The following is a 25,858-nucleotide window of genomic DNA, read 5'->3' on the forward strand; positions in this document are numbered from 1 at the left end:
TTAAGCGTCTGCCTTTGGCTCAGGTCATGATCCCAGGGTCCTGGGATCGAGTCCCACCTCGGGCTCCCTGCTCTGCGGGAAGCCTGCTTCTCCCTCTCCCACTCCCCCTGCTTGTGTTCCTGCTCTCGCTATGTCTCTCTCTGTCAAAAAAATAAATAAAATCTTTAAAAAAAAAAAAAAGAAGAAGAGACTTGAGAGAGAAGCTCTCTCTCTCGGCCACTTGAGGATACAGCGGGGAGACAGCTGTCTACAAGCTAAGAAGCAGGCCCTCACCAGACAATGGATCCTCTGGTGACTTGATCTTAGACTTTCTAGCTTCCAGAAATGTAGGAAATAAATATGTGTTGTTTAAGCCACCCAGTCTATGGTGTTTTTGTTAGAGCAGCCTGAATGAACTAAGACAACTATAGGAACAATTACGGTCTTATCAAACAAAGAAAAGTAAGCACTGATATTTTTTAAAGGTTGTGTTTGTCACATCCACTATCAGCAGGAAATGATTACTATTTAGCCCTCTAGTGCAGTGAGATGCTGCCATTTTCCTAGATATTTCTGTATGATGCTGAGGGGGAGTCCTAACTATAAAATTTTAACTTGACTATATTCTGAATAAACAGGCTCATTATTTTAAGAGGCTACTTCACACACATACCATGTTTACAAGTAAGCTTCTCCTCTCCCCCAAACACTATATTCTGAGTTTCTAAGTACTTCTTGCTCAGATGATAAAAAATTTTAGTAGACAACTAGAACTTTTCCTTAGTTATCTCACTATGGAGTATGCTTTTCCTGAAGAAAAATAAAATGCTTTCCCTGCATCACATACTCAGGTTTAATAATTCTCAGAATAAGAGTAAAGACAAGAATATATATAAGTCAATTTTCACCACATCCTGAAGAAAATCAAGGGCAGCATCTTCTAATGACATACGATTCAGCCTCATGACTAGTTCTTTAAGAAAAAACATAACAGGTATAAACAATCTTTCTCTGGTTTAATAACTGTAGTGAATCTTACACTTTTGTCATTTCAGTAATACCCCCTTTATTCTGGGGACCACAACTTCTCAACATAAACCTACCAGTTGAGAAGTTCAAGGGTGCGGACCTGGCCCAAGTGGGACAGACCCGGGAAAGCTGATCTATGCCTATCTGTAGACTATCCAACATGGGATCCGTTTCCTGCTATATGGACTATGGAAGGAGAGGATCTGAGCTACATTTCCCATTTCATTTATAGTAGTTTGTGCTGGATTTCCACCACCCACAAATAAAGAATCCTAACTAATACAGAAGTTTTGTTTTGTTTTTGTTTTTTTTTACTGAGTTCTTATGTCAATGATTTATCTAACCCACTGACTTACCTCATCCAAGAATTAAATTTAGACACTGAAGTCAGGACTCATTTTCAGAATAAATTCACTCTATTCCACATAAGAACCATATATGCCTGAAGCATAATATTAAGTAAAATCATATCACTGAATATTTAATGGCTTTGTCATTCTAACATCAAAAAATTCTATTAGTGGATAAAAGACGTATGCTTGGAAATATAAACTTGTAAGTGGATGATGGCTTCATGATGGCATAATGAAATCTCACTGCAGCAAATCAGGATGCAGTCAAACTCCATGCTATTCCAATATTTAAAAGGTCTACTTCACCTTTCATTTCTTGGGGATGGCAACGTAAAACTACACTGATGCTGGTGAACAGTATCCTCATCCTAGGAACCTGAAGCGTTTATTTTGGGACTGAGACTATCGATAGCATCCTGATAATCAGATTAGGAGCATCCAAATGCTAATAATACGTAAATCAGTTCCTAATGCAAACTGAGTTTTCAGAGTAGTATAGCCAAATGTTCCACGGTTATGATACAACTTTAGGAACTCAGATCTTAAAACTTTCAACAGGTATTCTGGATTCCTTCTGGGATGCAGGTATTTTTTTCCTGGTTATTTTGTGCTATACAAGAGTTTCTTGCTTTTTGTTTGTTTGTTTGCCTTGTTGCTTTACTCTCTTTGCACAGACTAAAGGTCCAGAAAGACATCAGTGCTGCCATGTAGGCGTTTCATCTATAGTAGAAATGCCATCTCATCGTACTTTGGGGGGTGCAGGGGGAACACTTTCCCATTTTGCCAAATAGGCTCCACTTTTTCCTGTCTGACTGGCAAGGAAAGTAAGGACATAATAAAAAAAGTTAGAATTATTGGAACAGAAAATATGGAAACTTGATTTTGAAGAGAAAAAAATTAGATTAGAATCCAAGAAGGATTTTTTTTCCTTTGACCTTCAAGAACATGAGCAGAGGCAACGTTAGGTTCAAATAAGACAACCATTCAGGCGCCTGGGTGGCTCAGTTGGTTAAGCGACTGCCTTTGGCTCAGGTCATGATCCTGGAGTCCCGGGATCGAGTCCCGCATCGGGCTCCCTGCTCGGCAGGGAGCCTGCTTCTCCCTCTGACCCTCCCCCCTCTCATGTGCTCTCTCTCTCTCTCATTCTATCTCAAATAAATAAATAAAATCTTAAAAAAAAGGGCGCCTGGGTGGCTCAGTTGGTTGGGCGACTGCCTTCGGCTCAGGTCATGATCCCGGAGTCCCTGGATCGAGTCCCGCATCGGGCTCCCCGCTCGGCAGGGAGTCTGCTTCTCCCTCTGACCCTCCTCCCTCTCATGCTCTCTGTCTCTCATTCTCTCTCTCGCAAATAAATAAAATCTTAAAAAAAAATAAATAAATAAGACAACCATTCAAACTGATAAGGCCCAACAAATCAAAACAAAGATACTGTAACTGTAAATTTACGGATTAAAGTGATTATATAAATAATGCACTCTTATATACTACTGAATTTGGTTTTAAATGAGCTGAAATCGAGTTTTAACTGGAATACACGGAGGTCACTGCATCTGGGAGCTAAGAGTTACCAAGGAGACTGCTTGCCACTCTAAGAGAGCATAATAATTGCCAAAACCAAATTAATTATGCTTGGTAATCACAGATCTCATATGTATATTTTCCACAACAGGAGTGTGGAGAAACTAATATAAATTGCTGACTTCCATTCTCACTTGGACTTCATAACCCTTGGATATGGAGTGGAAAACTAGTCAACTGGAAACTAAAAATGAAAGTTTAGTGAGGCACAAAAATCCCATGTTTTACTTAGGGGAAAAGAAAATAACTTCCCCACATTGAGTGGAATGTATAAAAAAAAGTGTTCCTTAATCTTTTCTATAGTCTATAGTTCATATTCCACCAGACCATACTTTTTTTTTTTTTAAAGATTTTATTTATTTATTTGAGACAGAGAGAATGAGAGAGAGAGCACATGAGAGGGGGGAGGGTCAGAGGCAGAAGCAGGCTTCCCTCGATCCAGGGACTCCAGGATCATGACCTGAGCCGAAGGCAGTCGCTTAACCAACTGAGCCACCCAGGCGCCCCACCAGACCATACTTCTAATCATTATCAAAATTAATATCTAATATTATGTGTGACTACTATAATATACAGGAAAACTTGTACAAGGTTTCTATCTTCTCTCTAGACTGTTCTAAATACCATTAACTCTCTGAACAACATCAAATTAGGAAGGCAGAAATTTTTCTTACATCAGACTAAAGCTATATAACTACAGATTGAAATATGGGGCTGAGGACAGCTAGCCATATCTTAAATTGCAACCAAAATCCTCATTTGTGATGAACCTAGGCCTCATGTTAAGACTTTCTGTTCAGAACCTGCTCCCTGGTCCACGTGGTTTCCTTTACACTAACTGTAGCCTAGTCACTTGGATTCTGCCTCTTCTGTACAAAGCATCTGTAGACCTTGCCCCAAGGTGGTTGCTTCTCCCAGCCACACCTTGCCTGCGTCACATTTTAAACAATGCCATATACACTGGTCTAAAGAGAGTCTCGACAGCCCGGCTGTGAAGGTGCCTGAGATGAACTGCTGACATAAATAAGGAAAATGAGATGCCCTTTAGCATAGTTAATATGCAATTCTACCTAAAGACAAAATGCCTATTATTATTACTTTTTTAAAGATTTTATTTATTTGACAGAGAGAGACAGCAAGAGCAGGAACACAAGCAGGGGGAGTGGGAGAGGGAGAAGCAGGCTTCCCGCTGAGCGGGGGGGCCCGATGCGGGGCTCGATCCCAGGACCCTGGGACCATGACCTGAGCCGAAGGAAAACACTTAACGACTGAGCCACCCAGGCGCCCCCAGAATGCCTATTAGATAATTTCCATAAGAGTCTTTCCTCCCAGTAAGATTACTAACAGTGACTTTCCCCCAAATTTAGTTTACTTATACTAATTTTACCTTATAAGGAAAATTCATTTTGAAATTACTTTTAGGGCTACTATTTTAGTTTTTAGATAACAAATTCAGTGAATCTTCATATAATAAATACTTTTAATAAAATCATTATCTGAAAAAGATGCTGGCAAGCCAATCATACAAATATTCAGAGTTACATAACTACTTTAAAAGCACATTTACATTTAAATAATTACATTTAAAAGCTCGTATGTGGTATCACATATTTTTACCTTGAGAAGGTATGTGGGAATATTGCTGAAATCCACTGGCAACTTCAAAAGGAAACGAGCTGAAAATTCACCAGTCTGTAGGACAAAAGGTATAATAATAAGATTAAAATAAGAAATTGATTGTGAAGTGACAATTATAGCCAAGGCCACAAGTTCAACCTGTTCAAACTGGAGGCATTTTCAATTCGGGTTTCCTAACATTAGCAAGAAAAGAAGGCTGGAAAAGCAGGGAAAGATCAGAAAGAATTCTTAAATTATTAGCTACTAAAAGCATAATTAGAACTTTTTAAATCTGCATTTTCAATGTGCAATAAAATTATAATGTCGTGTTACCTTTTTGGGTTTTTTATGTGTAAAAAGAATACATGAATGCATGATTTTTTTTTTTAATCCAAGCAATAGAGACACACCTCTCCCTTTGATTCATTTCTTTTTTACTTAAGCATTCAGACCACTAAGATTTATAACCCACAGGCGACTGACATATATCACTATCCTTTATAGTGCATCTGGAAGTACACACAAAGATCAAACTTCTGCCCAGAGAAAGCAGTCTATCAGTAGGTACCCCAAATAAGATTCTAACTTCCTAAACAATCTATTAACATCATTATCACCAACTAATATTTTTCAGTAATTCTATGAACTAGTCTCCATAGGAAAGATGTACAGAGGTTTAGAGATTTAAAACATTTAACCAAGCCTAAATAATGACTTCTACTTTTTTTTTAAAGAAAAAAAACTCATGTAAAGAAAAAAGTTTTCCTCTCAATTTATGATGATGGGAAATCATAGAGTTCCTTTTTATGATGGGCATGGCTAAGGTGTCACATTGTTTTTAAAAAAACTTTGTCACAGTGTGGAGAAGGGGCCTTCCAGTTGGGCTGTCAGACACCTAGGGGTTCCAAGGAACCTCTGCAAAGACCACAAAGTAGGGTGCTGAGCTGGTGGGGTCCTGGGTCTTCCAACCTCTCTCACTCCAAGCCTGCAGTTCAGCTTGGGATTCTGACATACTGGGTTTCATTATGACATGCTGTTTGAACAAAGAACTCTCGGGATGATCCAGAACTACTCTAAAGAGTGGATCTCTATCGGACACCTGGGTGGCTCAGTTGGTTAAGCAGCTGCCTTTGGCTCAGATCATGATCCCTGGGTCCTGGGATCGAGTCCCGCATCGGGCTCTCCGCTCAGCAGGGAGCCTGCTTCTCCTTCTGCCTGCTGCTCCCCCTGCTTGAGCTCTCTCTCTCTCCAACAAATAAATGAGTAATATCTTAAAAAAAAAAAAAAAAGAGTGGATCTCTATCATTTTTATATTTGGGGAACACTGAAGAGCTCCCAATATCTCCACTGCCTTCTCCCCTTAAAAATAAAAACAAGCACCCCAAACTCCCAAAACACATGCTTCAACACAACAAGCATTTACAAATACTTCTTTATGGATCAGTGGATGAAGGCACATAAGCTACCTACATACCTCTTACAGATGATTCCACATCAATCACCACAGCTTTCTACAAATACCCTAACAACTGGCAGCCATTTTTAAATGCTGACCTAAAACCCTGAAAATACAAACAGAAATATAAACCTTGAGCTCAAAAGATAAAATTGCTAACTACCATCTGCATGGTGGTTCGTTGTTTTACTGCTTACAACATCCTTCAACTTACATCGACCTCAGGCTAAGGACAGAGCACTTCCTCACTGCCACAAGCCCAACCCCATGACACAAAAAGCAGAAATGAGAGAACTGAATGGACAAACTCAACGCTGAGGCAAGCCAGACAGACTCACAGAAGCCACTGCACCACCAGAAATGCCAGTGGTGAGAAACAGGAGGCATCACGGGAGCTGAGCAGCTAGTCGTAGGGCACGCCAATACATGCAGGCTACTTGAAAGAATAATTAGGAGCCACCCAAGGATCTACAAACAGCTCACCATGGTGGGTGGGAGGAAGAGGTTTGTGAAAGAGCCGAATAAAATTCTTACATTCTATTACAGTCCGAGATTACTAGAAAGGTATGGTTTGGGCATTTTGTTAAGCTCCTAGAGGATTCTACAACTAACACCACCTACTGAGGGGTGATTCTTTCAACCTAAATACAGGGGCTCATATACTGAAAGACCTGAGTATAGGGACAACATAAAGCACTATAGAATGATATGGGAGCTTATGAGAGGGGCATCTAGCCCAGTAGGAATTTGGGGGGTGTGGGAAGAACAGAAGAGTCTTCCTTGAGTGCTGGTACAATGCTACAGAGGAAGGAACACTCATCAAAGAAGACAAATTCCCAACCACTGTCCCCACTCTCTCTCCTATATAATCAATTTTTCCCTCTTTACCCACTCACTCCCATCAGTATGCAAACATCATTTAAAAAGTCTTTACCAAAAAGAAAAAAATGTAATAAAATAAAAAGTCTTTCTTAACTTCATACCTTTCTTCAGGTCCCATCTCATTTCTCTGTTCTACTTTACAAAACAACCTCCTGTAAAGAACTGGTCTATATTTCTTCTTTTACTATTCTCTCTGGAACCCTCTCCTGTCAGCCTCCCCCACCGCCACAACCAGGCAGCCCCAACAGCTCATCAGGGTCACCAATGACCTCCCCATGGCCAAATCCAACAGTCATTTCTCAGTGCTCATTTTAGTACTTGTTCTCTCAGCAGCGTTTTAACATAGCTGATTATTGCTCCTTTCCTGAACATTCTCCCCTTGGTTTCCAGGATCCCACCCTCTCTTGGTTTGACTTTACTTCACTAGCCCTCCCTACAGCCTCCCCAGCCTCTGCACGCTGGAGCACACCACCACAGCTCAGCCTCAAGACCTCTCTCCTTTCCTGACACTTCAGGTGACCTCATCTAGGCTCAAGACTTCCAATACCATTTATATGCTGATGATTCCCAAATGTTCTATCTCTGCCCAGACCTCTCCCTAACTTGTTTCATTTATCCAACTATCATGAATGAAACCAAACTCCTGATTCCCTTCCTTTGATATTTAGTCTTCATTTTAGTAAATGGTAATCCCATTTTTCAATCCTTCAGGCCAAAAACCTCAGAAGCATCCTTGACTCCTCTCTTTCTTGCTCATCCTACATTCAAAGTGGCAGAAAATCCTGTTGATTCTACCTTCAAAATAGATCCTTAGTCCAACCACTTCTCACCACAGCACAACCGCCTGATCTGAGCCACGGCCATCTTCAGCCTAGCTCACTGCAATCACACCCAACTGCTTCAGCCACTGTTCCTCTGGAAGCTTGTTCTGGTCTCCGTAGGCACAGCAATGCTTTCAATACATTAGTCAGATCATGATCCTCCTTTGCTCAAACCTCTCAAATGGTAGAGTTTAGCTCCTTTAGAGAATAATCTGATAAGGCAAATTGAGCAGAGATGTGAAAGAGGTGAGGAAGAAAATCATGTGGAATGTGGAGGAGAAACATCCCAGGCAAAGAGAACAGAAAGTATAAAAAGGGTTGATGCAGGTGCAGGCCAAAATGTTCAAGAAAGAGCAAGGACGTCAGTGTTACTGGATCAAATAAGCACTAACACCGATCAGAGGTCACCCCGAAATTCTCTTTTTCTAACTGCTGTAGGATGTGCAACAATCACTCATAACATTAGTAAACACTGAAATGACGACTGCATCTACACGGAATATTTGTTAAGTCATTCCTGGGGATATTGAGAGAGGTTTTTTACAAGTACCAAGGGGTTAGAAGATATTGCAGAAGGGAGTTGGTTGGACAGACAATAATAAATCAAGCTCAATTCATCTTCATTTTTAATTTGGAGACTCAAACCATCTACAATCAATGAACAGCCATTTCTACCTACTGGGATACAATGTCAATCGGTGAGTTAAAATGGCAGTCTCAAAACTTTCACACTGTTAGACTCAATGGCTCTTCTACATTTTTTTTTTTTTTTGAAAACAATGAAAGGAGTAAAATGTAGGATTTAAAAATTAAAACAAGTCTTGTACATATAAGGTAATGGGAAATATAATTACATATTTAGCACTTGGACTCATGTGAACTGCTAGTTATTTTAGTCCATGTACTACATTTTAGCTCTTTTGCCCTATTTTAGTTTGTAAAATATATTTTTATTCTACCAGCTATTTTAGACCAACATTCCTTTAAAAACGCTTAGACCATCCCTACTTTATCCCCTCTCAAAATGTTGATCCTAGAACTAATATAAATTTATGTTTATTGGCAAAAGACTGATTTCCACAACTAAATTCATAATAAAAGGCAAGTTGATCCAAGGACTAAGAGGAGTTTGTGTTTATCAGCAATGGACTGATTTACACAACTAATGTCATAATATGAGAAACTTAAGGCTGTGAAAGGAATTCGGTGCTCTGGAAACCACAGAAAGTGCTTTTTGATCTCCAACTTTCCAGCTGACTATACATTCTTTATCTTGCCACAAGAGAATAAAGAAAACTTAGCACTTATTTCTAACTTAGAAACATTGGAAACTACAACTTAAGAATTCAGTTTTCAGTTCTGCTGCTGATTCTCCCCGTGACCTGGAAGTAATCTCCTTCTGTGTAACTAAGTAAATGCTGATTTAAAACATGTCTTAATATAAAACTTAAGCTATAAATTACATAAGGAACAAAACATAAGTGAAAAATCCGTTCTGAGTTCTACCTCAGATGACTTTTTCTGTGTTTTTATATTCGAAGTTCCAACAGTTATTTAAGCAATTTACGGTCACTCTGTTGCAACGTCAAAGATTGCTTCCATACCAATCTTTCCTGTAAGCTGAAAATGAGACATTTAGATGCAGCCAAGTGAACAGAATAATTTGATTTTTTTGTCAGTCCTTGGTCAAATCTTCTCTTGGATAGATGTAGAAAATTATCTGACCTATGACTGCTAAAATGTCAGCCGTTCTGCCAGCTGCCTTAATGGCAATTTCCCCAGCTTAGCAATAAATATGTGCATCCTTCCTTTTTTTCAAGTTACAGTACATTGGCAAGTAACTTAAACTAACAAGACTCTGAGTTTTGGCAATTTATTAGGTCTGAGCTTTTCTTCTGCTAATAGCAGCTGTGTCATGTGATAGGTAGTGACAGGTAGACATCTTGTACAGAATGGGCTCCAAACCCAGGTTGCTCAGTAAAGGAAAATTTCACTTTCTTTCTTAGAGGCTGTTCCCTTGTCAACAAACAAGCTGTCACCTGAAACTGCTTCTACCACTTGGATAGCTACAAGTGAAGAAACACTCAAGAATGACTACAACTTGAACAGGATGACAGTCGGGTAAGGGTGATTCTTCAAATGGACTCTGACAACCAACAGCCCAAGTCTGCAGACTGTTCCTTGGCAAAGCCATAATTACCCATTACATATGAAAAGGAAAGCCAAAGTTAGTCTAACTAGGATTTCATAACATCTCACACTGTACAAAATGTTTTCTAAGTTACATTATTTAATTATCCCAAAACCCTGTTCAATATATGTAATTCCCTTACACCTATTTCAGAAATGAGAAAACTTGGGCCTAGAACAGTCAAGAAACTTGCCCACAGCCATTGAGAGGGTAATAAAGAGTCAGAGCTCAACCTCAAGACTCAAGATCCATCCATCCTATTCATTACTATGGATTAAGAGCCTAAAGTGTGTCTGTCAGGCCCTAGACAAGGCATAGTAAATATAATGAGTAAAAGAGACATGGCCTCTGCCCTCTTGGGGCTTATCATCTAGTGGGTGAGTAAGATATTAATCAAAATAATGCTCCTATAAATTACAACCTGTGAAAAATCTATCCAAGAAAGAGCAGAGTACTCTGATATTTCAGGAAGACTGGACCTGTCTAGGCTTTGGGGTTCATTTCTTTGTGGGAACTCTTAGAAAGCCAAGTCATAAGACCATGTAGAAAAATAAACAATTGATACCAGCCAGGAAAACTTCAAAGAAGCAAAGCAATGAGAGAGAGCTAGCTACACCAGACAGTAAAGACACAGAAATTACAGGAGGGTAATACTGGTATTAAATCAACGAACAGAAAAGTAAGTCCAGAAGTAAGACCAAATACATTTAGTGAATGATTGATGATGTGGAACAACTGCATCGCCATCTAGGAATGAAGTTAGATCCATATTTCACATCATATATGAGGATAAAGTCCAAGTGGATTACGACTTTCAGTGTACAAAATTGAAACCATAAGGAAGAAAACACTGATGAATGCCTTTATAACCTTGCAACAGGGAATGCCTTTCAAATCTGACTCCAAATTCAGAAGCTATAAAGGGAATGATGGGTAAATTTGATGGCCTGAATATAAAAATTTTGTGGATGGCAAAAAACCACCATCAGCAAAGTCAAAAGACAACTAACAGAGGAAAATGTATTTGCAACCCTATCACAAAAAGGTAATGACCTTAATGAAAAAAAGATTAAAAAAAAAACACACACAAGAGAAAAACAGGCAACAAATACATAGAAAAGAAATACAAATAACTCTAAAACATGAAAAAATGCTTAACCTCATTCATAACAAAAGGAATACAAATTAAAACTAAACTGAATATCATTTTTTAGCAAACAGACTGGCAGAAATCAGCACTTTAAAGATATCACAGCACTGTGTTCTCACCTCCACTGTTTCTGATGACACGTCAGTGTTGACTCAAATAACTGCTCACCTATAGATAAAGTGTCATTTTTCTGTGATCACTTAAGATATTCTCTTTATCTTTGGTTTTCAGTATTCTGACTTGCATTTTTCTTGGTTACGGTTTGTTGACATTCTTGAATCTGTAAATCTATGTCTTTCACCATATTTGGAAATATCTAGGCATTATTTCATCAACTATTTCCCTGCTCCCTCTTTTTCTCCTCTCCTCTCCTTCTAGGACTCTACTTTCATGTATATTCGATGTTTTGATTTTGCCCTGTAAGCTCTGCCTTCCCCTCTTCCAAGTATCAACCTCTATCCAGTATCTAAATGCTTTCAATCACTATCCAGCATCTTCAGGCACAGGTCTTTATATTCTTTCCAGATTAGAATTGTTATGTGTGGAAGGGTCAGTTGAGAAGCTACCAGGCCATTATGCAAAGTGGAACTTGACAGAAATCTACAAATATGTTAATACACTGTTAACAATACTGTGAAGAAATAATCACTCTCATATATTGCTGCTGGGTTAATAAATTATGAGTATGAACTTATGGAGGGCATTTTAGAGATAAAATTATAAACACACATAGTCTTTGATCTAGCAGTTCCTCTTCTAGTTATTTATCTTACTTGATAATAAGACATACTTGAACACATGCAAAATGACAGGTACAAGAATGACAGGTACAAGAATGAATGAGGTCTCTATATTTGGGGGAAAAAAAATCCTAAAGTTATGTTAGGTCAAAAGCAAGATGTCAAACGTGGTGTATAATATATGTTATCATTTGCATTAAAAGAGGGGAATATATATATATATATTTGTATTTCCTTATATGTGCATATAGAAACTCTGAAAAGGTACACTAGAAAAAAGCTATACCGGTGCTTACCTGGGGTGGAGGAGGAAAAGGAAGGTGGCTCTGATTTGGGTGGACACAGGACAAAGATGGGAGAGAGAGTTTTCACTTCATGTATTTTAAGAGATTTTGATTTTTCAATAATATGACTCTATTACCCACTCAAAAACTTTTTTTTTTTTTTAGATTTTATTTATTTATTTGACAGAGAGAGACAGCAAGAGAGGGAACACAAGCAGGGGAGTGGGAGAGGGAGAAACAGGCTCCCCGCAGAGCAGGGAGCCTGATGTGGGGCTCGATCCCAGGACCCTGAGATCATGACCTGAGCCGAAGGCAGCCGCTTAACTGACTGAGCCACCCAGGCACCCCCACTCAAAAACTTTTAAAAAGGAATTTGCAGGGGCACCTGGGTGGCTCAGTCAGTTGAGCATCCAACTCCTGATTTCAGCTCAGGTCATGATTTCAAGGTCATGAGGTTGAGCCCTGCATCAGGCTCTGTGTTGACTGCGGGGTCTGCTTCAGATTCTCTCTCCCCCTCTCCCCCTGTCCCTCCCCCTGCTCACACTCTCTCTCCCTCAAATAAAAGAAATAAAATCTTTTAAAAAAGGAATCTGCAAATTAAAAGTGTATATAATGAGATGCTCATAATTCATGCATTCACTCATTCATTCATTCAACAAACATTTACTGAACACCTACTGTGCCGGATGCCAGGTTAGGTGATGGAGATCTTAAGACAAACAAAATACAGTCTCCGTCCTCATGGAGCTTAAAGTCTACTCTGAGTAGACAAACAAAATATTATGACGTGATACTCTGACACAGATACTCAGCAGATGCTCTGGAAGTAACTGAGTTAGGACTCTGCATTTTAGGTGACAGAATTCCAATGCAAACTCACCTGAGCAAATGAAAGATAATTTCTTAAAAGGATATGGGGTATCTCATGGAATCTAAAACTAAAAACGCAGCCCAGCCTCAGTTCAGAAGACCTGAATACCCTCAGCAGTTTCTCCTTGCCTTATCTCTGCTCACTTTGTGCTTTATCTTACTTTCTCTCTACCTACCACTTTCTGATTCTTCTGACTAGATAATATGAGAAAAAATTTATGTGTGACACACCAGTTACTCATAAGGAAACCAACCTCACTTTCTCAGTGCTAACTCCAAATTCCCAGGCAAGAACTGCTTGGCTTCCGTGCCTTCTGAACTAGTCAACACTTCTTTACAGTTGAAAAGAGTTAGTGGTACCATAAATTCACTGAAAAACTAGGAAGCATTTTTAGGAGTGGGGGGATTAAGTTATGTGTACACTCTCCCAAAGCCATAAAATAATCTGAGGGGTTTCCTGATAGAACGCTTCAAATACAGGATTCTTCACCTTTTTCCTCTTACTACTTGGAAACAAAGCATCTGGTCCTTTGAAGACCCCTGTAGATCCCTTTCACACTGAGAAAACTATGTAAAGGGTGCTCCCTATATCTAAATAGCCACCTAGGAAATGGGGCAGGGCACCCAAGGTTTCAGAACAAACACGTGGCCTCACAAACAGAAGTGGTGGAGTGGGCACGATTCCAGTCCCTCCTCAGATGCTGCTCTGTAAGGTGGGTGCAGGCAAAGGAAGTGGAAAGGATGTCCTTTGTGTTTCATATGCCTCCATAAAACCAGGTCTTTTCCACTTGATGCACCCTGCTGCTAAAAGAAACATGAATTTCCTACTGGTACCTCGATCATTTAAAAAATAAAAAAATTCCTTTTACATGTCAGTAACACTGAAAAAGCTATCATATTCACCTTTAAGGTCTTTAACTTAGGTACATACATACTACTTCTTATGAATGGAGTCAAAATCTGAGATATAAACTACTGCTAGCAAGATACTAAGTACTCCTACTGACATACAGGTCAAAATTCAATATAACAAATCCATTATGAAAACAAGAAAAATGTGAACCCCTGTCATGGGTTCATTTATTTTAAATCATGTTCAACTCATAATAGTTCCATGTGGTTAACAACAAAAACAAACAAATCTGTCAGTTCTAGAAGTGTGTGTAACACAGCTGACTCTCACACTACACCCTTTACAAAGGAGCGAGTCCAAGTTTATCCCTGCCTACAAGTCAAACGACTTTAGGGCATAACTCCCAAGCACTGTAAATTCAACAGGGATTATGAGAGAAGACCCTCGGGTCCCCTGCTACATAAGGCAGACAGGTATCGCCAGAACACCCACTCCATCCTCGTGGCCCACATGCTTCCAGGCTCTCCAGATATGTTGATCCCTCTCTTACCATTCTGGCCCTCCTCTCCCACCATTCTAGATCAGCGCTCTCCAAGGGAAAGATGATACAACGCACAAATATAAGCCACACCTACATGTGTAATTTAAGATTTTTAATATTTTCTAATAGCCGCATTTAAAAAGGTAAGAGAAACAAGTGAGATCACTTTTAATACTATATCCCAATATATCCAAAATATTCTCATCTCCACATGTAATCAGTATAAAAATTGTTAATGAGATCATTTTCTGTATGAATTCTTTGAATTCTGGTATGCATTTCACATTTGCATGTATCTCAATTCAGAGTAACCTTGCAAGTGCTCAACGGCCACCTATATACGTATAGCTAGGAGCTCTTGTACTGGACCGCACAGTTCTAGACATTGTTCCATCAATACTAATCCCCACATTCAGTTAGATACTCTCTGTCACAAATACCTGAAGACCTACTTGAGTTTCCAAATACCATGAACCTGGCACACTCCTCACAGGAAGGCGGACACATGTCATCTGGTTAGTGGGGAGGGGGGGGAAGTTGATCATGGGACCCCACTGCCATTTCCAGATAATATGGTTTTTCCTTCTTCCTCCAAAAACTGTCTAAACCTACTACTGTCTTTACTTCATTTTCTCCACCTGCATTCCTGACACCCTACAATCTGCTCTCCCCAGCTCAGAACTCTATCAGAACTGCTCCTGGAAAGACAAGCACCACTTTCTCCCTCTTAAAAAGTAACTTTCCCTTTCACCTTGCTTTCCATTCCTTATCTGCATCTTAGTGACATCAACCTCTACTAATCCACATATGGTACTTTATGATTAACAGCACTTTCAGAGATAATATGGGAACAACCACTAATCTAGAATTTATGGAGCCCCTACTATCATAATTCACTTCAACTATTTACAAGAGAAGGCTAATGATAATAATAATACTTTGTATTACATAACTCCATGTTTGCTTAATTCTGTTTGCTTCCCACACACAGCATCTCATTTATGTTTGTGTCAAGGGTGGGTGACAGGGGAGTTACCTCCAGGAAAGTGACACAGGGAAAACCTATAGTCACATATACACAAAACCAATGACAGAATTAGATCTGAAGCTCCCACTTCCCAGATCACTCTCTCTCCAAGACATTTCCTATGTATACAGGCCTCTGCTCTGAAGGACTTTACACTCTAATACATACTGCTATAAAAGTAATCAAACAAGGAGGCCATCAGACTGAGGGGGTTCTCATGGCTTGGTAGCTAACTTAAGCAAACTGAAATCTAAACCAATCATTTCCTATAAATGCCTCCAAATTAAGAAGAACAATCAATCACAAACAGCCAACTGGGCTTTCCCAAATGATGCAACTACTTAAGCTACAGCCAATCAATTAAGTCCCCTGCTTTGCTGCTTTGTCTTCTCTACAAAAACCCTGCCCCCTAGCTTTTGTCAGTAGAATGCTCCTAACCACTGTCCATGTCTGCTCAAATAAACTCTTAAAAATTTTAATATGCCACAGTTTATTTTTTAACAAACCTCATATACTTTCCCCTGAAACGTAAATCACAGCAGGATGAGATGGCAGAAGCCTCAGTCATTAACTCAAATGAGGAGCTCCTCATGGAATGGCTCCTTTCTTTTCTGCGCAATATTCTTAAACGCTGCGAGAACTTAATTTATAAGCCATGGATTCCTAAAATCTTACTGGAATTTGGGGGTCAACTACAATAACAAAAAAAGGTAATTGCTTCACATTCTCCATTATATAAGTGTATGTCATTATTAAGAAAATACCCAGAAAAGGAAAAAATATGTTGCCAAAACACTGTTTTATCTCACATATCACCCACTGGTATTCTTTAATATGTAAAAAATGTGAAAACGTGGTCGTGGAACATCTCAAAACATTCATTTCATAGCAGGAAAGAAAAATGTCTTTGATCGAAATATTAGGTATGATTAACTTTGAGTTCTGGGAATTAAAAGCCAAAGGAAAAAAAAAATCACAAATTTCCTTACTGTGCTTTGTTACAATTAACAAACACTGGTTCTTCAGATACAACAGACCCATGCAGGAAACACTGGCAAGGCAGTTGATACATATAACATAAAATGAGACCTTAGGCTTTACCCATTGAGAAAACTGATAATGCACCCTTATTTTGATATAGTGTATCAAAACAGTATGTATGATTTTAATACCTGTAGCTTATATTGTGGCATTCATCAAAATTAACATTCTAATCTTAAAACTAACTCTGCTCAAAGAGGTAACAGGTGATTTTGTGGTGATGGAATAATTCCGTATTCGACTGCAGTGGTAGTTACAGGAAATGATGCCTGTGGTAAACTGGCATACACATACATCGTGCCAAGGTCAATTTCTTAGTTTCTATACTGTACTATCATTATGTAAAATGCAACCACTGGAGGAAATTGAGTGAAGGGTATGCAAGACCTCTGTACTATTTCAAAACCTCTTGTGAATCTATAGTGATTTCTAAATAAATAAATAAATATACTTAAAAAATAACTCTGACCATGCAGGCACATAAGAATTGTTCATTCTGGGACACCTGGGTGGCTCAGTCGGTTGAGCGGCTGCCTTCGGCCCAGGTCGTGATCCCAGGGTCTTGGGATCGAGTCCCACATCAGGCTCCTTGCTGAACAGGGAGCCTGCTTCTCCCTCTCTCTCCCTCTGCTTGTGCTCTCTCTGTCAAATAAATAAAATCTTAAAAAAAAAAAAAAAAAGAATTGTTCATTCTGAACATACAAGCTTACATTTCAATGTATCATCTGTTTTCTCCAAATTAAAAAGAAAGAACAGTGCTTACTAAAAATTACAAAACCACCAGAGATAAAGAATACAATGTTCAAAACTAACATCTACTCATTCAAGGAGATGAGCAAAGCAAATAAGACAAATGACTTCATAAAAAGACAAAGGCAAAGAACAAAGGGTTTTTGCTGGTTTTCTTAAAAATGTTTACCTTCAAGTGTTCACTTGCTGAAACCTTCTAGATGGAAGTTTGGGGGAAAAAAGAAGAGTGTCTCTGAGGTATGGAGGCAGCACTGAATTTCAAATTGGCAGGCTTGTCAGAAGGCTGACAGGAGATCAGAACCCTCTCCTCTTCTCCATGGCTATTACAGTTTTCCTTTTGCCAGCTGACAGTAACAAGGAAGAGGCATCTCAGGTTCTTAAGAGCCTCACACTTTTGCAACAGAAATGGAAAGTTAAGAATGTAAATATATGTGGCAGAAAGAAATATTCAGCAACGACAAGCAGTCACCATCCTCTCAAAAGAATACAGGATTTTGTAATCCAAAGGTATTGAATAATTATGCACAGTCTTAGATTGATCACAGAGAGTAGTTGTCAGATGGGCTAGTCGGATCAGGAGAACCAAAATAAATGGATTTACAATTATATTGATCTCACAGTGTTTATAGGAGAGCATATTAATGTTTTAATTCATAATCATCAATTTATTTCATATAAAAAGTCTTCATGCTTCAATATTCCAATAAGAGATAATAGATGTGGGGCCCTGGGGTGGCTCAGTTGGTTGAGAGTCCAACTCTTGGTTTCAGCTCAGATCATGATCTCAGGGTTGTGGGCCCCACATCTGGCTCTGCACTCAGCAGGGAGTCTGCCTGAGGATTCTCTACCTCTCCTCCTGCCCCTCCCCCCGCTTGCAAGCACATACATGCGCCTGCACGTGCACACGCGCACACTTTCTAAATAAATAAAATCTTTTAAAAAAGAGAGAGATAATAGATGTGATTTATTGATAAGTAAACCAGTCATATACGTGTGCTTACAATTCTTGTTCCCCATGCAGGTCATGCCCCTAAGTTATTCTCCAACCATTACCCACTGCCCTCCTCTACCTATCATGCCGTATCCACCTTCCCTTATGGCCTCCACCAGCTCCAGTTCATCAGAGACGGCTTTCCATAATCACTTCATTCCTCAGTGACTGGGTCTTCTAAATTCTTACACAGGCTGTACTACCACTTGAGACAATTTATCCAACACTGCTATTTCATTTTTTTACAAATGTGCATTGAGTCTTCTCAACTGGATTTTTAACACCTTCAAGAGCAAAAGCTGTCACTGGTACACTTTTACCCAAAACTTTTTTAGGTTACCCTTTTTTGGGGGGGGTTACCCTTTTTTACCCAAAACTAGCAGAGCAGACTTTCCATAAATGGACATCAGTCCTGCACTGGCTTAGCCCCTATCAAACTGCATCTTGGGGGATTGCTACAGCATTCCAGTGCATATAAATATAAAAATAATTTTAAATAGATTCTGTAGTCTTCCATAATAACTACCTTTTCACACTCCATGTTATCAGAAAATTTGAAAAGCATGTCCTAATAAAACAGTGAACAAAAAAAATAGGGTCAAAAGAAAAGCCCTATGACATTCCACAAGACACCTGACGGCTGACAAGAGTTACATCCAATCTTTTAGGTGTAGCTCTTCCACAGATTCAAACAACCAAGAAAGGAACATACAGTCAGTAGAATACTAAGGGAGAATGACAGAATGCTTTATTGAAAATGAGATAATCTAAGTCAACGACATCCACCTTCCTTAGAAGGGTAAAATAAACTGCCATGACTGTTTCTTGGTTACCCAACTGTCCTTCCAACTGACTACTGCATTCTTATTTAAATGTTTGCAAATCATAGGGCACCTGAGTGGCTCAGTTGGTTGAGCATCTGCTTGGCTCAGGTCATGATCCCAGGGTCTTGGGATTGAGCCCCACATCCATGGGGCTCTCTGTTTAGCAAGGAGCCTGCTTCTCCCTCTCCCTCAGCCTGCCGCTCCCCCTGCTTGTGCTCTCTCTCTCTCCCCCCACCGTCAAATAAATAAATAAAATCTTTTAAAAAAAAAAGTTTGCAAATCAACCATGTAAAGACCTGAGTGTAATTTCTTTTAAAAATCTCCACAACATTTTTACGTTCTACAGTCTTCCAGGATCTTTCTGTTTCTCCACAGTTTCTCAAAGATATCTCTGAGAGCACATCTGCCAATTTCTTAAGTACCCGTTTTGAAACAGTCTCCCCTAGAGCCTCCAGATGGAGCACAGCTTTGCCGACACCTTGATTTTAGCCCAAGGAGACCCATTTCAGACTTCCGACCTCCAGAACTATAACAATAATAAATTTGTGTAGTTTTAAGCCACCAAGTTCGTGGTAATTTTTTACAGCAGCAAAAGGAAACTCATACAGTCCTGGATTCGAAAAGTCTTGGCTCAAAACTCAAAATCAAGTTCCTTGTTTTCTGCCGGCGTCCTGTGTTTATTGTCCAAATTCTTGGTCTAGTTATGGATTCCATTAGCACACTGTCCTTTAATGCATTCCTGAACCAGTCTGCCAAGCTTGAATGTGTTTCATCCCTCAAGACACCTTTATATTCTGCTCCTTGACCAGTAACTAACTCATATGCCTATCTTTTTACTTCTGTAGTCTCAGCTCCCACTTCTACTAGGGCCCTCCCTAGGCCTGCTCTACTGGAAGCTTAACCTCTAACCTGCCTTGCTATGGGATTCTCAGTTTCTTCACTTCCCCTGAATCCATACCCATTGCCCTAATGCTTACAAATTATTCAATAGTAAATCAAAATAAACTGGGGTAAGTATAGCAGTAGTAGGCTTTTTAAGTGAAGAATGAAAACACTATAAATTGTCTAGCTGCTTTAAATGATTTTAAACTTCAACATCTAGATGGACTGTAAGTCAAGTATTAGCTGAGCCAATGAATATAAGGTTGACCTTTGAACAACACAGGTTTGAACGGCACGGGTCCACTTATAAAGAGATTTTTTTCAATAAATACAGTACAGGACTATTACTGTATTTTCTCTTCCTTAAGATTTTCTAAAATAACATTTTCTTTTCTCTAGCTACTTTATTGGAAGAAAACAGTATATAATATATATAACATACAAAATATGTGTTAATCAACCTTTTATGTTAGCAGTGAGGCTTCCGGTCAGCAGGAGGCTATTAGTAGTTAAATTCTGGGGAAGTCCAAAGTTATACATGGATTTTTGACTGCACGACAGGGGTGGAAGGGGGGAGATGGTGCCCCTAACCCCATGTTGTTCAAGGGTCCACTGCAATTTAAAAACTTTTTAGTTCGGAAAAGGTGCCATAAAACTGGATATATTTAAAATCAGCCTTAATATTCAAAGGGTGAATTGGGTAGGAAGGAAAACCCTAAAAACCAAAGACCAATTCGTTTGACAGTGATTCCCATTTTCAAATGAGTCTATCAGCACTAAAGACAACAGAGGTTCACCAAGAAGTCATGCCAAATTAACCTAACATCTGTTTTTGAGAGGAGAACTAAGATGATTATTTAATAAGAAAAATGCTAGGAGGAGAGGATAAACTAAGTTCAACAAAGTCTTCCTTACAATCCATGCGAACAGATTCAAGATGCAAAATCATCAATAGTTTAAAGCCTTAACCTCTGCACTGTTGGTGGAAACTGAAAACGGTGCAGCCATTATGGAAAACAGTAAAGAGGTTTTTCAAAACTGAAAAATAGCATTGGCGATATGAACCAGCAATCCCACTCTTGGGGATATAATCAAAAGAATTCAAAGCAGGATCTTGCAGATTTATTAGCACACCCTTATACAGTGCAGCATTATTCACAATAGCCAAGAGGCGGAAGCAACTCAAATGTCCATCAACGTGTAAATGGGTAAACAAAATGTGTATATACTTACAATGGAATACTATGCAATCTTAAAAACGGAATGAAATTTATCACATACTACAACCTGCATGAACCTCAAAGGCATTATGCTAAATGAAATAAGCCAGTCACAAAAGGACAAATGCTGCATGATCCCATTTACTGCAAGAATCTAAAAGACTCAAAATGACAGAAACAGAAAGTAGAAAGGTAGCTGCCAAGGGCTAGAAGGAAGGGAAACTGGTACTTAACGGGCACAGAGTTTCAAATCTGCAAGATGAAAAAGTTCTAGAGATGTATTGCACAACAATGTGAAGATACTCAACACTATTGAACTGTATACTTAGAAATGGTGAAGGTGGTAAATTAACTTTATGTGTCTTTTACCACAATAAACAAAATAGTTTAAAAAAAAAAACTTGAACTGAACAAACAAGATGATTTGTAACAATAAATTTTAAACCTACTGATTCAAAGGCATTAATCATGTATAAGACCTTGGGAAACATGTCCTTTAAGAAAAGGCTAAAGAATAAAAGGGAAGGAGGCATATTCAACTTAAGGAAGACTAAGTGAAACCTAAAAGAGTTAAGACAGAGAAGGAAATCTAAAAGTTATTCTATGGTTAACTAGACTCAGGTTTATTCATTCATTCATTCAACAATGTTTATAGAAAATAAACAATGTGGCAGGCACTGTTCTAGGTGTTTCTGATACAACAGTGAACAGAGCAGAGATACCTGCCTTCCTGAAATTTTACATTCCAGTGGGGAGAGGCACACAAACAATAAACAATAAATGAGTGTGGTAGGCTGCTTCTAAGTGGCTCCCAATGGTCCCTGGTATTCACCCTCTCAATATAATTCCTCCCCTGCGTATGGACTGGACTTAACAAACAGAACACAGTAAATGTGATGAGATATCACTTCCAAGATTTGATCATACAGACTGTGACGTCTATCTCACACACTCTCTCTCCTGCTTGCTTGCTCTGGTGAAGCCAGCTGCCATCTTATGAGCTGCCCTCTGGAGAGGCCCTGTGAAGAGCCAAGAAGCTGAGGGCAGCCCCAGCCAACAGCCAGAAGCCAGGACTGAACTAAGACCCTCAATCCAAAGGCCCACAAGGGACCTAAATGGTACCAACAATCACATGAATGAACTTAGAATGGATCCATCTCCAGTTGAGCCTTGAGGAGACTACAGCCCTGGCCACTGCCTTGAGTTCAGCTTATCAGAGCCCCAGAAGCAGAGGGTCTATACAGATTCCTGACAGACAAAAACTATGATAATAAATGTTGTTTTAAGTCACTAAATTCTGAAATGGTTATTTTATGCAGCACTATATTATACAACATGCTAATTATATGTATGTTAAAAAGACATGCAAATAAATGTAGAGCAGAGTAAAGGTGGGGTGGTGCGAGATTCGATTTTAAAAAAGGGGTGTTACAGGGGCGCCTGGGTGGCTCAGTCGTTAAGCGTCTGCCTTCGGCTCAGGTCATGATCCCAGGGTCCTGCTCTGCGGGAAGCCTGCTTCTCCCTCTCCCACTCCCCCTGCTTGTGTTCTCTCTCTCGTTGTGTCTCTCTCTGTCAAATAAATAAATAAAAATCTTTAATAAAAAAAAAAAGGGGGTGTTACACAGGGTGCCTGGGTGGCTCAGTTGGTTAAGCATCTGCCTTCTTTGGCTTAGGTCATGATCTCATGGTCCTGGGATCGGGCCCCAGGTGGGGCTCCATGCTCAGCGGGGAGTCTGTTTCTCCCCCTTCCTCTGCTCTTCCCACCCCCACCCCACACTGCTCGTGTTCTCTCTCAAATAAATAAATAAAATCTTTTAAAAAGGGGGGTGTTACAAAGACTTGCATGTGAATGTTTGTAGTAGCATTATTCATAAGAGTCAAAAAGTGGAAACAACCCAAATGTCCATCAATAGGTAAATGGAGAAACAAAATGTGGTATGTCTATACAATGGAATCATTCAGCCACAAAAAGAAAGCAAGCAGAGACACATGCTACGCCGTGGAAGAAGTGCAAACATATTATGCTAAGTGAAAGAAGCCAGCCACAAAAGAATACCATTGTATGAAGAAAACCTATACAGAGAAAAAGTAGTTTAGTAGTTCCCAACTACTTTGTCTTGGGATAGGGGTAGGAAGAGGATTAACCATAAATAGGCATGAGCGATCTTATCGGGGTGATGGAACCATTCTCAAACTGGATTGTGGTGGTGGCTGCTCAACTTGGCAAATGTATTAAAAATCATTGAATGGGACACTTAAAACAGGTGAATTTACAGTACGTAAATTATACCTCAAAAAAGTTGCTTAAAAAAATTGGGGGTGTTGGGGCACCTAGGTGGCTCAGTCGGTTAAGCAACTGACTCTTGATCTCAGCTGAGGTCTTGATTTTAGGGTCGTGAGCTCAAGCCCCACCCCGGGAGCCAGCATGGAGTCTACTTAAAAAAAAAAAAAAATGGGGGTGTTAACACAGGCATCACAGAGAATATAACATATGAGTAAAACCTAAAAAGGAAGGGTGTCAGCCATGAGAATATCTAGGGGAAATATGCCAGACAAGGGGAAGCTACACAGAGACCCTAGGGCAGGAGCACACCTGTGTGTCTGCACACAGCAAGGGTGCTAGTACGGTGGAACTGGAAACTTTTAGACAGGAAAGTAAGAGACGAAGTGAGAGAAGCAGTGATGGGTGGAGGGTGGTGGTGATGGGAAGCACGTAGGGCGTTTCTGCGCCACTGGAGGGACTTTGGCTTTAGCACGTGAGAAACAGAGAGTATATTTGAGTTCTGGGAAGAGGAGAGACACGATCCAACTTGAGTTTGTAAGATCCTACAAAGTCAAAAAATTACAAAAAGAGATTATAAAAGGCTCCAGACAAGCTAGCTACCTCCAGAGTTACTGACCTCTCTTGTCTGACTGGGAGAGAGAGACGTTCTACACCGAAAAGGAAGGGGCTCTCGTCAGTGTCTCAAATATGTGGCCTGTGTGACCGGCCTCAGAACCTCCAAGGGACCCTTATTATACAGGCAGGTCCCGAGGTTTCACCCCTGACTCGTGAACATCTGGGGATGAGGACAGAAGACTCCAAATTTTACAAACTTCCCCAGGTGATCATTTTGAGGAACATGATGAACCAGATGAACGTTTAAGTCCCTTCTGCTTCTAAGTGGCTCCCAATGGTCCCTGGTGTTCACCCTCTCATATAATTCCTCCCCGAGGAATTACACAGAAATTTTGAGAAAGTACACAGGCACCTGAAACCATGTTTACCTAAGGAAATGGCTGGGACTGACTACAAATGAACATCAGAATTGATTACTTTATTACAAAGGAAGTGCCTTTTTTTCCCAGCCTCAAAAACACCTTACCCAGTTGTTCTTCTTCCCAGCGTAAATTTCCATGTTCTCTCCGTACTGCGGCTCTTCCAGTAGCGTCTGGTACTCAAACAGGAGGCGGGAGCTCTCCCGGAGGCGGCCGCACTGGAACTGATGGTACTGCTGCACGAGCTCCTTCACCACAAGCAACAGACATTCAGGGTTTGAAGGGTTCCAGGAGGCAAGGTTCTGCGGAGCCAAAAATAAAAGGCCAGTGAAAAAGGAATTTTCATACAAATCCAGTATCACATGAGCACAGCAACATAGAGGGAAAGAGTTATGAAAATCTAAGAGGAACAGATCACTCTTAATTAGCAATAAACACAGAACTGAAGTTAGAAGCATCTTTTGAGCTTGGTGACTTTGCTGGCCTTCTACAAATCCTGGCAGAAAGTCAAGGCGGAATTCCATCATGAGGAGACAGAAACGTAAAGTGTAGAGCAGGGCAGTGATAAAACGAGAAACCTAAATATCCTAGAAGACCATCATTTTAGCCCTAGAAGACTTAATTTCCTTCTTATTCTTTTATAATTTTAATTTTTTTCCATCTGCACATAAATCCAGCATTATATGCTAATATCATTCAACCCAGATCCCCACACCATCTGCATCTGTAATACCAGATATTAAGAAATGCTCTGTAAACACCAGAGCCCCACAGAAATATAAGCACACCGGTGATGGTTTGGCCTAGAAATGATAGGAATGGAGTAGAGAAGAGGGAAAATAAATCAGGAAATGCAAGGTCCAGAGAGAGGAAGGAAATGGCCATGACAGCTTATGAGCAAGAAAGGAGCTGGGAACGGGGGAAAATCTGGTCAACAGACAGTCATTGTGAAGCTCACATTCATTCATTCAACAATAGCTATCAAATGCCTATTATTAAGCATCAGCCACCGTTCTAGGCAGTAAAGAAAACAAGCCAAGCCCTTGCTCTCCAAGAACTTACATTTTAGTGGGCCAAAATAAACAACAAACAATGAAATAGATCAGTAGATGGTAATAAATGCTACTGAGCACCATACAGCATGCATCCCAGAAGCCTAGGGAAGGGAGTGGTTCAAGAAGAAAGAGGTGATCAGCTGTGTGAAATGGTGTTAACAAGGTGAGTTAAGGAAGCCTGAGAGCTGGCCACTGGGCCCAGTGACACACCCATGAATAGCATCCTCAGCAGGTGCTCTTTGGTAATGTAAAACGTAACTGTCAAGCATTGAAGAAAGGATACGTAGAAAGTGCACATAGCTAAGACAGACAATTCAAACTGGCAACTAGTGGGGAGTGTGGGGTCCAAGGGAAAGTTCTGCTCAGATGTTTGTCCTCTGCTGGAATGTCCATGTAGCGAAGGGGGTGGGGAATAAGGTGGGAGTGGGGAATAAGGTGGGGGTGGGAGGCAGAATAGCAGGAGGAA

General features: G+C 39.9%; 1 protein-coding gene across 7 annotated transcripts in view; it reads right to left on the minus strand.

The window, feature by feature from the left end:
* BABAM2 (BRISC and BRCA1 A complex member 2) overlaps positions 1–25,858 on the minus strand; it is a 389,902-nt gene that overhangs the window by 251,243 nt on the left and 112,801 nt on the right. For all 7 annotated transcript variants that reach the window (XM_081796995.1, XM_081796999.1, XM_081796994.1 and 4 more), the window contains 2 exons: positions 24,445–24,639; positions 4,557–4,631 (listed from right to left, as the gene is read on the minus strand). In XM_081796995.1, the coding sequence (XP_081653121.1) occupies positions 4,557–4,631; positions 24,445–24,639 (270 nt within the window). The remainder of the gene's footprint in view (positions 1–4,556; positions 4,632–24,444; positions 24,640–25,858) is intronic.

The sequence above is a fragment of the Leptonychotes weddellii genome, chromosome 10, assembly GCF_054177405.1.
Source record: "Leptonychotes weddellii isolate Sample4059 chromosome 10, ASM5417740v2, whole genome shotgun sequence".
Lineage (NCBI taxonomy): Eukaryota > Metazoa > Chordata > Mammalia > Carnivora > Phocidae > Leptonychotes > Leptonychotes weddellii.